The 14605-nt window shown below is 50.0% G+C and overlaps 6 protein-coding genes across 6 annotated transcripts in view; 3 read left to right on the top strand and 3 right to left on the bottom strand.

Moving 5' to 3' along the window:
* The window catches only part of PFICI_06851 (uncharacterized protein), a gene marked incomplete at both ends in the record, with an annotated part of 2342 nt that extends 1603 nt beyond the window's left edge, over positions 1–739 (bottom strand). The window contains one exon of the mRNA XM_007835432.1: positions 161–739. Within this exon, the coding sequence (XP_007833623.1) occupies positions 161–739 (579 nt within the window). The remainder of the gene's footprint in view (positions 1–160) is intronic.
* A 1076-nt stretch (positions 740–1815) lies between these two features.
* PFICI_06850 (uncharacterized protein) lies at positions 1816–2589 on the bottom strand (the record flags this gene model as incomplete). The annotated part of the gene is made up of 3 exons (XM_007835431.1): positions 1816–1866; positions 1924–2282; positions 2451–2589. The coding sequence occupies 3 exons, from the start codon at positions 2587–2589 to the stop codon at positions 1816–1818; spliced, it is 549 nt and encodes a 182-aa protein (XP_007833622.1).
* A 2392-nt stretch (positions 2590–4981) lies between these two features.
* Positions 4982–7102, top strand: PFICI_06849 (uncharacterized protein; the record flags this gene model as incomplete). Its single annotated transcript, XM_007835430.1, has 1 exon — positions 4982–7102. One exon carries the CDS (start codon positions 4982–4984, stop codon positions 7100–7102), a length of 2121 nt encoding a protein of 706 aa, XP_007833621.1.
* A 933-nt stretch (positions 7103–8035) lies between these two features.
* PFICI_06848 (uncharacterized protein) lies at positions 8036–8539 on the bottom strand (the record flags this gene model as incomplete). Its single annotated transcript, XM_007835429.1, has 1 exon — positions 8036–8539. The coding sequence occupies one exon, from the start codon at positions 8537–8539 to the stop codon at positions 8036–8038; it is 504 nt and encodes a 167-aa protein (XP_007833620.1).
* Positions 8540–10050: 1511 nt separating this feature from the next.
* PFICI_06847 (Sterol 24-C-methyltransferase) lies at positions 10051–11271 on the top strand (the record flags this gene model as incomplete). The annotated part of the gene is made up of 2 exons (XM_007835428.1): positions 10051–10260; positions 10339–11271. 2 exons carry the CDS (start codon positions 10051–10053, stop codon positions 11269–11271), a joined length of 1143 nt encoding a protein of 380 aa, XP_007833619.1.
* Positions 11272–12379: 1108 nt separating this feature from the next.
* PFICI_06846 (Pyruvate dehydrogenase E1 component subunit beta) lies at positions 12380–13516 on the top strand (the record flags this gene model as incomplete). The annotated part of the gene is made up of 1 exon (XM_007835427.1): positions 12380–13516. One exon carries the CDS (start codon positions 12380–12382, stop codon positions 13514–13516), a length of 1137 nt encoding a protein of 378 aa, XP_007833618.1.
* Positions 13517–14605: the final 1089 nt, after the last annotated feature.

Here is a 14605-nt window from a genome sequence, read left to right as displayed (position 1 = left end):
ATGGAGAAGAGGATGAAGAAGAGGATGAAGAAGAGGATGAACTGGGCGACGAGCCACATGAATTACATGAGCTACAAGATGAGCTGCAGCTTGGCGATGTTGTACTGCTGGAAGAGGTGCAGCTGGATGATGATGAACTGCTGGACGATGTGCAAGGTACAGAGGATGCGGAGCCGCTGGATGGATAGGGAGAAGAGGTGCTCGAAGATGATGAGACAGTCGTGGTGATGGAGAACGTCACCATGTGTGTGATAGAGGCAGTGGTAGTTGCAGAGTCCGTCTCAGTCTCGGTCTCGGTTTCCGTCTCCGTCTCTGTCTGCGTTACAGTCTCTCCCTTGTGAGGTCTTCCATGAGGACGAGAATGATGGCCATGGTGACCTGTCGAGCCATATTCCTCCTCGAATTCGCCATCGCCGTCATCATCGTGGTCTCCATCATTTGTACAAGACGACGTACTAGAAGTCTTATGCTCCCACTTGCTTGATGTCGTAGTTTGTGGTGCCGGCGTGGTCGTGGTGCAAGAGGTTGTCTCGACCGTCTTACTTGAGCCCCTTTCAACAATGGTGACATGCAAACGTGTCTTCAGGATAGCTCGAGGTTCAACATACTCGCTGGAGTTGGAGCCATGGTTAGAAAGATCAATCTGCCTATGGCTCGAGCGTCGTGCGGCAGGAGAGGCTTGACCGAGACCGGCAAGATGGATGAGTATAGAAACGACAAGAACCACACGTGGTATCATAATTGCAAGCGTGATCTGCAGATATACCAAAGAGGTGGGGTATCAAAACAGTTTCATAAGATTGATTAGCACGAAATGGAAGTGCAGTCAGGACGAGGCAAGTGGAAGTATGTATAAGTATATAATAACAAGGCAATGAGTATTTGGAAGGAGTATATCATAAACCAGCGGATCCTTTTCTTACAAGACGGGTTGGCAGAGGAGGGTTAGAGAGAAACGAGACAAATCTCACATCAGGCTACAGCCTCTGAACTGGGGATTTATACATGACTCTGAACGGAACTGCGTGCTCAACTCAGCAGTATACGCTGGGGCGAGGGGCCACATCCACGATCCCCGACAAGGAAGAGTACCGGAAAGTCAATGGCATGATGACAGAAGTTTATATTTCTGTTCCTTGCTGTTGAATAGCTAATTGATGCATTCTCGGGCCGTCAACGCCACCCAAGAATAACCCAATTCTAGATGTGGTGACATACATGATCATCAATCTCGGCATCAAATATCGGACCGTATCCACCAGCTTAGACCTTATTCTTGTCTACCCGACCGTTAGAACCAGGCCCCAGTCAAGTACCTCCTTGTAAAAGAGCCTGAAGGTCCCTGCGTGAAAATGCCCAAAACGTGTTTAATCGACAGGATACTGCTCCGAGCAAACTGTCGGCCCAACAGCGATTGGTGCAACCCAAACGGGCTGAAGTAGCGCCGACTCAATGCTTTTTCGTTGAGCGATACGAATAGTTACTAGGTGGATGATTGAGCCTGCAGATCTCACCGGCATCAAATGGAATCGGTAGAAGAATTGAAACATATATCGCTTGTACTTGATTATTGCGTTTCCTGACACTACTGAAAAAAAAAAAACCTGGCCGCTCATGACTGGCCTCTAGAGTTGTTGCCAATACCTTTGTCAAGCAGCCTCCCGGCGCTGTGGCCCTTTTTCTTTTTTTTTTTTGTGTTGCCCAGATAAAAGATGTAGTATGTCCGCGAACGCCAAAACAAATGTCTTGGCCGAAGACGCCTTGCCATGCCTCTATTATTTCTTACTTCCACCATAGCTGCATTTCCGCCTTTGCCTACGCTTCCTCCGGAATGCCGGACAAGAGACCCACTCTCAAGCGGTGGCTCTGTTGATTTGGTTAGCAATAGAGTTATGATGCAGCCGGGGATCTCCAGGAACCTACAAATGGCAATTTCGGTATCACGACACCCAGTGTAGCAAGAAAGTTGATGGTGAAGTAGGTCAAATCATAATGGGTGTAGTGAGTGCTGAGCAAGAAGAGTACAATGGGTACACTGAGTAGGAACTTCTTGGCAGGCGTGTACTGAGCTCCATCGTCGATTTGTTCCCACATGTTCAGATTGTCATAGGCGCCGCTGTTGAACTCGAATGGCGTACCCCGGACCCAATGAAACATTAGATACGATCCAAACATGTACGAGATATTTGTCAAAGTCCAAGAGGTTTCCTGTGACACGCCGGGGATAACGTCATAGAAGATCTTGAGAGCGAGAATGAGGACAAAGTGAATTGTCCAAGCACCTAATTATCAGTTGACCACCAGGTTAGCCGTTGTACTAATGTTGGAGTTTGTTTAAATCTTGGGAGGAAAGAGGGTGAAAACTGCCGGCCGAACAACTCTAGGACATGTCGCCACGGGCAGGACGGTTCAAGGCATTCTCGAATTTTGGTCGTCTCCTTTCAACTTACCTTTTGCATTGACCCATTGCGCGTTAAGGTTTGGCAGGGCCGACTGGTCACTCAATTGCTCAATGGGCTCCTGAGGCTCTTGGTAAATCTGCAGGATACTACTAGACCTGCGTCTCCTTGTCTGCTTCTGGTCTGCCATATTTCCTGCTTTGAGGTATGTGTCGCCTCGCCGGGGTTGGTTTGTGCCCGCGTCGTAGGAGACGGTGCGAGGGAGAACTATTGGGGAAGACACTTTGGCGGTATTGAAGGGGTTATCGTCGGTTCGGTTCCCTATCTCGATTACGAGAAACAATCGACGCAGCCGGTTGAGACTACGTGAATGTTCGACAACGTTGAGCGGTGCTGCTGCAGAGTTCGGCCAAGAGGGCTTGCTGGAGGCAGAAATATGTGTATGTAGCTCGGTGGTACAGGCTACGGATGTGCTCGGATCGCAAAAGTCGAGACGTGAATGGATGAAGGCTCGGAAGGAGAAGCAAGCCTTGGGTATCGGAATGCCGAAGGGTGTATAAGACTGGTACTCAAGAAAAATGTATGGCGAATGAGCGTCAGAACTCTAAACGATGGGAATGCGTAAATGTTGTAGCGATGCCGGGGAGGATCGAGACTTTTTGGGGGAGTAGAGAGGGGGGCCTTTTTTAGTGGTGGATTGGCCCGGGTGTTACAGTAATGTACAGCATGTACCGGGGGGGGGGTGGTGTTTACAGCGACAGTGGCTCGGAGTAAGAGCAAACAAGAAGATCGAAAAGTAGAGAACAAACGAGAGATAATGCAGGCACGTCCAAGGAGTAGAATTGGGGGCCGGCAGCAGTGGGCAGTGGCCAACAAGTGGATCGATCGTGACAGGAAGAAAGTGAAGAGGAAAAAAAAAAAGGTGCGGTGATGCAGAGTTGTGTGAAGTCACGGATACCTGTTATTACGTAGAAGACACGACTGAAAAGTTGGGGAGATTATCTCCATGGCCTCTGTCTGGTTGGAGACATCTGCGACGCGCGGGACCCGAGAGGGGACCAAGACGTGGAGCCCCAGCAATGGCCAGCAGATGCGGATCAATCTGCCAGCTACTAATTGCCAACTAAATTGGAGGCGGCAGCAGCAGCAGCAGCTGGCCTGCGGCAGGTCTTTCTTACCTTTGATGTAGTTTTTAGCAGCCGTACACTAGCGGTTCACCCTTCTCGACCTCAAAAGGAGAAGAGCAGTTGCTGCCTTTTCTCCCTTCATCTTTTTCTCCTTCTTCCATCTTTCTCATCATCATCATATTCTCTTCATTAACCAAGACGGGGCAATGGGGTCTTAAAAAAAAAAAAAAAANAAAAAAGAAGAGAATGCATAGACAAGGACAGGAGACTATGGCCCGTAGACTATACCTAGTACGTAGAAAGTTGAAAGTTCGCTTCTGGGCTGTGCTAGCCTGGAAGAGTCTAAAGGCTCCCTACTCCCATGCTTCCCAGGTCCAAATTGCTAGGCTTGTCCATGCACTTGCTCTCCAACCCCTACCTGCCTACATCTCCCTACGGGTAGCTCGCGAGCTTCCATTCAGGGGCTTGAGAAGGGTTCTATCATTCTATGGGCCCCCCATGAGACTAAAAAGACCCTTCTGGACAGTCTGAACAGCTCGTCCCCAACTGGCTTCGACTGTTCATAGCTTCGTCGAGTTCGGCACGTGTATGACCCGGTCACCTGCAGCCCCATGCACAAGAAAGATAGCTCCAGCTGTCACTAGCCAGATGCGTCTGCTGAGGATTAATATAACTTGCATTGTATCTAAAGATTTGTAGGATACCATGTATATGTTCCTTGACATTGACTCCTTTTTTTTTTCTCGATCCAAGATGGAAATGCAACTTTTATGGAAGCTTGTGGAAATTAGCACAGCCATCGTCTTTAATAAGGCTGCATGTCTTGAACTCCAACCGCCGCTACCCTGAGGTTGGGAGTATCTCCTTAAAAGGAAGCAATGGCAGACTCATCAACATGCAAAGAAAAAATGATGCCAAGAAGTAAAGAAATGTAATATAAGCGATCGTTTGCAAGCGACATGTACATCATGTAGGCCTATCTTGAGAGCATGCGCATGGCCTGTAATAGTGGACTACTATATCTCATTCGCGTTCCACAACGATGCCGCCGCACCTTAGGGAATGAAGTCATGGTCAACGTTAGTGGATTCTTGCCGCAGTTTATCCGGCGCAAATCTCAGTCGGGCAATATTTTTTGCAAGGAAAATGATTCTGAATCAGATACAAAGACAAAAAAGGGTTCCGTGAACATTTCAAGCAACTTTGCATCTTCTCAAGTGCCATTAATTCATTGCATCTCCTGGTTGAGTAATAAAAAGTCACTGTAGCAACGGTACTTTCCTCGTCCGTGGTTGGCATTGATGCTTGTTCCTTCCTGGTGGGCCGGCTAAAGAAGTTTTGAGACGCGCTGCGGTTGCACGCTGCTGCAACCAAAAATTCTAAGCAACATCCATCTATTCAGCCTTAGATCGCATATTTTGCACATTTCTGAGCCTGTGGATTCAGACACTCGGAATGGAAACCGCCGGGGATGCGGCTGGGCCGAATAGTCCAAACGGGACATCTGGTCAGAAAAGAACGCGCGCTTATGGCGAGGAGCTGAAGGGCTTGACACCCGATCGTGAAAGCGACGCTGGCGAGTCGCCGTCGGCGAAAAGACGCAGAAGAAGCTCGTCTCAACCAGAGCCGGAAATACCACACGCAGATGACCTAGATGATGGCGAGATAGTGGAACTGTCCGTCGCTGGTCAAGCTGCACCTCACCCAGAGACTGCTGCAATTCCAGAGGCAGAGGTACCACAGCATGATTCTAATGGTCAGCCGGAAACAGGTTCGCACAACGAGCCAACACCTGGTGCGAGCTCCGCAGAACAGCAGTCTGCGGACTCTCATCCAGCTGTAGCCCAGACAACCCCAGATGCTTCCGGTGCGGAACCATCCAAGTCCAAGCAGGACAAAGATAAGTCCCACCCTTCCAGTGGTGGTGGGAACCAAGGCGTAGGTCTAAGCCTACGGACCTCATTTGCAAAGGCACCGCCCAAGGCGAACCTTTCCAAGAGTGAGGCCAACTCACCAGCCATTGTCTCCTTCCCGATGATGAACAAGGATTGGAAGATCAACGCAGCTAGATTCGAACAGCTGGCCTGCGATAATGAGCTGAATCACGGCGAACGCTTCAGACCGCACTTTTGGAGAAACTGGATGCGGGACAATCTTGAGCGCATTATCCTCGCATTCCAGGAAGAGAATGAATTCTCCTTGACATCCGTGAGTAGTTCTGCGAAAAGGGTCAAACTGATTCGTAATGCTCTGAATGCCCTTGTCGGCCCGTCAGGAGGTATCTTGATAGGGACCAAGAAGGACAAGGCCTCAGCACGGAGCGCTGCGAAGCCAGTCTTTGATGAGCTCACTCCTAAGATGATCAAACTCGTCAATGATTCCTCAAAGCAGCACGAGGTTGTATCTGGGGAAAGTACAGAGCTTGTCGAATCTTCCTCAAAACAGCAGTATACTGTACCTGAGGACAGTACGACGCCCTCAGAACACCAGGTCACGTCCCCTGATGATGGCGAAGATGAAAAGAGCGTTCATGTGGACGTCTCTGCCACAGAGATCCCAGCACTTACTGCAGATGAGCTCGAACATCGCAAGCTTTATTTCCCCGGTTCAGAGAACAACCCACTCTTCTGTACACATTGTGTGAGCACGAAGCACGCATCCGACAGCTGCCCTCAGCTTCTCTGTCAGTTTTGCGGAAGCGCTGAGCATACGCGTTACGGATGCCCCACGAAGCAAAGATGTACCAAATGCCATCAGATAGGCCATGCGAACACCACATGTCATGAGAAGATTGCCTTGGCCCGAGAGGAGAGAGAGCCATGTGCCATTTGCGGGTCTCCTCATACTGAGGATCAGTGTGTTGAGATTTGGAAAAGTTTCAACCATACCGAGGTGGAGATCAAAAAGGTGAAAACAATCCCATGCTTCTGCTATACCTGCGGAAATGAAGGCCATTATGGCCCTGAATGCGGGCTCGCTACCAAAGGAAGCGACTTGGCCATTGATTTGCGCATCTGGTCCTCAGCTATCCGCGACCTCTATGTTGATCCGGCCAGCCCCAACTCTGCCATCGCCTGGATTGGGTCAGATCCGAGTCAAATCAAACCGGGTCAGAACTTCAATATTCGAGGACAGGCCACGAAGAAGACGCACATTTATTATGTTTCCAGCGACGATTCTGACGACGGTTTCATCCATGAGCCAGTCCAAAAAAGTGGTTCTCGTGGCAACATCCAAATCAATACCAACCTCAGCCGCCCTGGTCCGCCGAAGCGCGGTGGGTTTAGTAGCCTTCGCCGCCAGGACAGTCAGCGTCGGCAGGGACAACGTGAGTTCTCTCCTCCGCCTCCGCCGCCGCCGGCATACTACCAAGCCAACGGATCCTGGAACCCACCGCTCCCCTCTGGACCTCCACCTCCCATGCCGGAAGCTTACACATTCCAAGGCAACACGGCGTCGCTGCCGCATCCGCCACCCGGAACTCTACCTCCCCGACCGTCAAATCAAGGCTCAAGGAATGCCAGTAGTGGGAGGGGCCATCGGCCTCGCCGCGGTCGAGGCCGGGGGAATAGATAAAAATTTCTCAAGACGGCAAACATAATATGAAGACATGCCAGTTGACGGCGACCTACGCGCTAAAATTCATGGATGAGACGTTGAAGTTGCAACGTTAATTTTTTTTAAAGTAAAAAGTCCAATGAGGGCGACTGAGCAAAGTGCAGATATGATGATACCATTAGCCATCGAACGAGGTCTATTGCCAAGGGACACGACGCTTTTTTCTGCTTTTCACAGTAGTGGTGATCAGTCTGCTTCGCTGGCGTTAAATACCCATAAAATATTTCTCTGAGCATCATATCTGCAAATATTGAGAGGATGTGCATACAATACCACTGACGTTTTGTACGCTCACATGACATGCGGTGCATAAACAGCTAGTCTCACAGTATGCACATGTATCCAGATGGGACCCACCAGACTCATAGAAACGCGATTGTAATAAGCGATTTGCTAATTGCTTCAAATACCATAGATTTTGTGAATGACGCGACTGTGAACTCGGGGCTATGGTCTTTTTCGCATGCCGGATATATTCTGATGAACTACGTTCTACGTGCTACTCAGTGCGGGTCTTTACGGGAACTGCCGATCCAAAGGAAACGAGAATATGTGGCTTGAGGGGGTCTTAATGATTCCCAATAAAATCTCCAGCTCCAAGTTGCCAGGTGACCGGCCCAGGAGTATATGTTAGCGGCCTCGACGCAACTAAAATGGCTCCCGAGCAAATACATTAGCATGAAATAGAAGTGGCAACTTCCCAACATTTGCATCGACATGATATTTTCAAGATACATGATACTTGCCAGAGAGCTTCGAGGCATCACTTTGGATATTTCTCCTATCTTCCTGCCTGGCACCAAAGCTTTTTCGGTGCCAAAACTTCCCCCGCGAACCAAGGGGATATGAGAATGAATCATGGCCTCCTTTAAATGTTTCGGCGAATTGCCTCTAGAGTTGCAAAGAGAGATATGGGGCTTTGCCCTCCAGGATCCAGTTCGACTCCCTTGCGTCTTTCGGGGCCATCAAGAGCTCATACCGCAAACCGTGGATCTTGAAGCGACGGCGCTGCTCCACGCCTGTCGTGAATCTCGCTCCTTGGCGCAATCGCTGCTTCAGTTTCGCAAAACCAACGACGGGGTATATCTGGAGCCGTTTACGGAATTCGACCCGGAACTCGACGTTCTCTACGTCCCGGAACAGCACGCCACCGACCTTTGCGATCCAGAGTTTCTCAGAAGCTGGCCGGCGCACAAGCGCATTCGGAAGCTGGCTCTGGACGAGTTCCTGTTCTCGGAGGAGGCATTTGTAGGGGCATTCGCCGCGGCGCTCTTCTCCTTCAGGAGCCTCGAGACACTGTCGCTTGTGTTTGCTCTGGGTGCTCTGGGAGGTCGCCGATTCCTGCTTAGTGACTTTGAGGTCAACGAGCGTATATGGACCTCGCTGCCTGGGCATGTCATGAGGGAGGACATTCTCCCAATCGAGGCTGCAGCCTGCTATCGGGTCATTCTCTCCATCGAACTTCACGATACTATCCCGACCGCAGCTGATGGGCACGGGGGCCTGCCATTTGATTTGATACCTCAGAAGATGGTATTAATTGGCAAATGCGCAAAGAAGTCGTCGTCACGCATATGGCCGCGTCTGTCGCACCTATTCAGGCGGAGGTCATCAGTACAAGCATAGTGGTTGGTTGACTTATCTATTTCATCCTGTGCGGCAGTGTGGCATTTCATGATAAGATGCCGGCAAGAGGAAGTGATACTCAAACGTTACCATAAGTTCTGTTAGTTGCTCATTGACACGTACATTGTCCACTCCGTCACTCATCAGTCATGAAAACTGCCTCCCTTATACCTGTCTTTTTACCATATTCCTTGCGCCGATTGGGAATGTCAAATCATCCGCGAGCAATGGCATACTGCAATGTATTTCGTGTTCGTTACGTCTTGCATTAGTTGTGAGCAAGCGACTTTGGAGAAATCAACCACAACAGATGATTATTTTTCGAAAAAGAGTAATGGCATATTTTGCTTGCAAGCAGCACTGCATTTCTAAGCTCATATTGTATCTACGCCATTGATCCTGTTGCTGTCTATATAGGAAGCTGTAGAGGCGTAACCGTGTGAGCCGCGTGCAATTTCACTACTGCGATATGGATGCTGCCAATATCAAGATCGACTGAACTGCGGGAAAAGACTTTACCCGCAGCAGCTGGTCGGAGCTCGTTCGGAAAGGTAATTCTGTAAGGACATCACAAGACACCTCGGCCTAGGAAGATAATGAAATGAGTTTCATGAGGCAATCGAGTATAGATAGCATCGTGCCTTGTTTGATAACCAAGCTATATAGTAGTAATAGCCTGGGCGGCTGGATGTGGCTTGGCGTCGAATTCGTATTCGTGTTGCCTCATGGTCGGGTTGGACAAGTCGATGTCGAGTATCCCAGTCACCGCCTGCCCGTTGCTTCTCGCAATGTACCGACGCAGCCATCATGATTGGTCAATGGTGGGGGTGGGGAGCTTGACTACCGCTGGGTCGCTAAAATCGGCAGAAGACTGCAGATTGGGCATTTTGATGCTACTGCTGCAGGACAGCGAATCTCTGTAGGTACAGCACAGCTCACCACAGAAAGCAGCGTCGGCAGGTACCCATTTTAATTTCCCCTTGGTTGCTTTGGGTCCCTTTTCTCCCTGGCCCCCGGGTAGTACCAGACAGACACGATCACGGCCCCTTTGCGAGTCCTCTTTTTTCTCTTGCGCGACCGAATACGATTTCCTTCTTGTTGCTCACACATCATTGTCACTTTTTCTCTTCTCTGACATATTGATTGCCAAGCTATCGTGAGGGTTTTGCTCATATAAAAGTGCCTGTCCCACCCGACCGTGTACTTTCCCATCTCACTACTGCCCACTAAAGTTCCCTTTCCCTTTCACCGCAAAGCAACCCTCCCACAAATCATTCAACATGGCTGCTAGAAAGGTCGAGCTCGAGAAGCAGGATCGTGAGCGCGATGCTGCCTTCAACAAGGCTATGCACGGCAACTCGGCTGCCGCTACTGGTGGTATTCGTGCCATGTTCTCCAAGGGTGCTGACGCAAAGAAGGCTGCCGTCGACGAGTACTTCAAGCACTGGGACAACAAGGCTGCCAAGGATGAGACTGAGGAAACTCGCAAGGTATGACAAAAATAAAAATAATGCTCAACGGGAAATGTCAGTCGAGACCAATGTAATTAACTTGTTTTCAAATCACAGGCACGAACGGCCGAGTACGCTACTCTGACCAGGCACTACTACAATCTCGCGACCGACTTGTACGAGTACGGCTGGGGACAGTCCTTCCACTTCTGCCGCTACTCCCACGGCGAGAACTTCTACCAGGCCATTGCCCGCCACGAGCACTACCTGGCTCACCAAATCGGCATCAAGGAGGGCATGAAGGTGCTCGACGTTGGTTGCGGTGTCGGTGGACCCGCTCGTGAGATCGCCAAGTTCACCGGTTGCCACGTCACCGGCCTCAACAACAACGACTACCAGATCGAGCGTGCCACCAACTACGCTCAAAAGGAGGGTCTGGCGCACCAACTCAAGTTTGTCAAGGGTGATTTCATGCAGATGGATTTCCCCGACAACAGCTTCGATGCTGTCTACGCTATCGAGGCCACAGTTCACGCACCTGAGCTGTCGGGTGTCTACAGCGAGATCCTGCGTGTCCTGAAGCCTGGCGGCATCTTTGGTGTCTATGAGTGGCTCATGACCGACAACTACGACAATGAGAACTTGCACCACCGTGAGATTCGTCTCGGTATTGAGATTGGTGATGGTATCTCCAACATGGTTAAGGTGTCGGATGGTCTCGAGGCTATGAAGGTTGCCGGATTCGAAATGCTGCACCACGAGGATCTGGCAGACCGCCCCGACCCCTTCCCTTGGTACTGGCCTCTTGCTGGTGATTGGAAGTACATGCAGAGCGTCTTCGACACCTTTACTATCGTCAAGATGACCAAGTGGGGCCGATGGACGGCGCATCGCTTCACTGGTCTCCTAGAGATGATCAAGCTGGCCCCGGCCGGAACACAAAAGACTGCAGACAGCTTGGCGTTGGCAGCTGACTGCCTTGTCGCCGGTGGCCGTGAGAAGCTCTTTACGCCAATGTACCTGATGGTCGGAAAGAAGCCCGAGAACTAAGCATTTAGCCAAAGGCATTACGACGGTACGGCTCGGGTGGGGGGAATCAATAGGGGAATCAATCGGGAATACGATGCATCTGAAAAGGGCATTCGGGGCATTGTCAGCAATGACATTCATGAGATGATGGAATTCGCAAGTGAAAAGATTATTATTGACTTTAATAGAGAATCGCATCGGCCAGGGCTGGGTTTGCCTGCCTGCCAAATCAGGATCAGGGGGTGGACAGGCAATAGGCGGCGGCGTCGATTTCTTGTATATACGATACCTAAGAAGCATCAAAGCAGCATTACAGCATTTGTAATAATGTTATTATCATCATAATAGATATGATTAAATGACCTTGTTCTTCATTCGAGTTGTAATATAGTGTCACCATATGTCAATTTGTCGTCTGGTACAGGTTCGCGATATTTTTGGTCCTCATCTAGGACAATGCATGCTATCGGTCCGAGTCTCTCATGTCCAATTTTGTTGGTTTAAAGCGTCGATAAGCCAGCCGCACTTAGTAAGCTCCGGCCGTGGGTGGTCCAGGAATCAGGTCAAGGACGAAGAGATGAATAATTAAAAAGACGCTCGTTCTACGCAGTACTTGTTCAATTGTCTGTTGAGAGAGCTTCATCAACCAAAGATGCATGAGAAGTATGTCAGCAAGTGAAGAAAGACAAACTGTCCACCAAATCCGAGGAGTTGTTTACATTGATATCTATGGTCGGGGATTCATTGAGTTTCGTATCCCAATTGAAAATGCCCAGGTCGCGATCTCACTAGACGCTAATCCAGAATGGGCATGGCGCCAGCTCCAATCTGATCCCAACAACTGGACGGTCTCCGTAACTGAGCTCCTGGATACTCCGAAAAAAGTAGAGTGTCAGAAAAATTCCCTCCACCCAAACCCAGGAGCTCCGACTCTGAACCCTTCGCGCCATTCAACCTCATCTCCTTCCTCTTGTGAGAGACTGACAATTTGGGACGGCATAATTGCGGCGGCCTGTCTTTTACTTACCCAGCTCTACCACCTCCCCCTCTTTTACCCGGCCTAGTCCATCTCTCTTCCCTCACTCGACTTGAGAGGTTGTCAGCTCATCAAATCCCACCCGCCGCAAAAATGTCGCGATACCTCCGTCCTGCTGCCCGGGCAGCTGCCTCTGTTTCGCGAGCAACCCCCTTTGCCGCATCCGCCATCCGATCGGTTCCCCGCGCCACTTCCACATTTACTCTGCAGAGAAGGACATACGCAGAGAGCAAGGGCGTCAAGGAGTACACAGTCCGTGAGGCCCTGAACGAGGCGCTAGCTGAGGAGCTTGAGCAAAATGACAAGGTCTTCATCATGGGTGAGGAGGTTGCTCAGTACAACGGTGCCTACAAGGTGACCAAGGGACTCTTGGACCGCTTCGGCGACCGCCGTGTCATTGACACTCCCATCACCGAGTCGGGTTTCTGTGGTCTGGCTGTCGGAGCTGCCCTCAGTGGCCTGCACCCCGTCACCGAGTTCATGACCTTCAACTTTGCCATGCAGGCCATTGACCAGATTGTCAACTCTGCCGCCAAGACCCTGTACATGTCTGGTGGTATCCAGCCCTGCAACATCACTTTCCGTGGCCCCAACGGTTTCGCCGCCGGTGTCGCCGCCCAGCACTCCCAGGACTACAGTGCCTGGTACGGCTCCATCCCCGGTCTCAAGGTCGTCAGCCCTTGGTCCGCCGAAGATGCCAAGGGTCTGCTGAAGGCTGCCATCCGCGACCCCAACCCCGTCGTCGTCCTCGAGAACGAGCTCATGTACGGTCAATCCTTCCCCATGTCCGAGGCCGCCCAGAAGGACGACTTCGTCCTTCCCTTTGGCAAGGCCAAGATTGAGCGCTCCGGCAAGGACTTGACCATCGTCACCCTCTCCCGATGCGTCGGTCAGGCTCTTACTGCCGCTGAGGGCCTCAAGAAGAACTACGGTGTCGAAGCCGAGGTCATCAACCTGCGATCCGTCAAGCCTCTCGACGTCGAGACCATTGTCAACAGTGTCAAGAAGACCGGTCGCCTGGTCTCTGTCACCTCTGACTTCCCTGCCTTTGGTCTCGGTGCCGAGATCCTGGCTCTGACCATGGAGTACGCTTTCGACTACCTCGAGGCTCCCGCCCAGCGTATTACTGGTGCTGAGGTGCCTACCCCCTACGCCCAGGGTCTGGAGCTCATGAGCTTCCCTACCGAGAAGCTGATTGAGGACTACTGTGCCAAGATGCTCAAGGTATAAATTTGAGCTTATGAGGTATGGAGAAGGCTCCGAACTTGTAAAACTCCCGAAACAAGCCAGACGAGGGGAGGGGATATGTATGACGGATATTACCACGATTGCGATAGACTGCAGGGTGTCTTGAGCCATCTAGACGGCTGATTACTGCAACCCACTCCCCTTGAAAACTACACATATACACAAAACTCGATTTCGTTTGATAATTACGGGACGGCGTGGCATAGACGGGCTGGCTAGCATTTCCCACATTCGTCGACAGTGATGAAAAGACGTCGACGGGTGATCTCTCTGTACTTGTAGCCTACGTTAGGCAGGTTAAATTGAAGCCTTTTTTGAATTTGCAAATCTGATTTGGCCTGACATGATAAATACGAATTATTCTTGTTTGTGACTATATATAAGAATATTTACGAAGAAGCTCCAAGGTGCTGGCAAATGAATTGAATTTGTAGCTCAACATCAGTATAAGCGATGCCGTTGCATGAGGTTCTATTGGGCGCAAAACCAAGTATGTATCTAAGTCTATTTCGAAAACTTCCCGCAATTTAAGAGAAGGATCTGCAAAATGTAGATCACCAGCACCGCATCAATCATAGAGAGGTATGCGTTTCCTCCACCTTACCCTCGCGTTCATTCCGTCTCCGTCTACCGGGTTGCGATAAGCCGACATGCTTGAAAAAATGAATTATAACATATAAGTTGTAAACAGTCATCTCGGAGTAAGAATCATATCAATAGCCAATTCAAGTTGGCAGTTTCCAGCATAGATGTATGCGGACAAGAACATATTCAAAACCTTATATATGCCTAATGAAAAATGAACGTGTATATGGCGCAAGATTAGCTCAATTGTATCATGTTCCTTCCCCCTTGTATTTAACGACAAAACAAATCCTAGACGAAAAGGATGATAAAAAAGTAAAACAATAATTTTAAAGTTCCGTGGGAGGAAGAAGTGAGAAAAAGAACATTGAATTAACAGATAAAATAAACCATGAAGAGGCAAAAGTTAAGTCCCTCGAGCCGGATTTGAACCGGCGACCTGTGGATATTCCTGAATTGGAATGGTAGCAATTACAGTCCATCGCT

This window comes from Pestalotiopsis fici (genome assembly GCF_000516985.1).
Source record: "Pestalotiopsis fici W106-1 unplaced genomic scaffold PFICI_Scf_4, whole genome shotgun sequence".
NCBI lineage: Eukaryota > Fungi > Ascomycota > Sordariomycetes > Amphisphaeriales > Sporocadaceae > Pestalotiopsis > Pestalotiopsis fici.
This window is presented reverse-complemented; position numbering and strand designations above follow the sequence as displayed.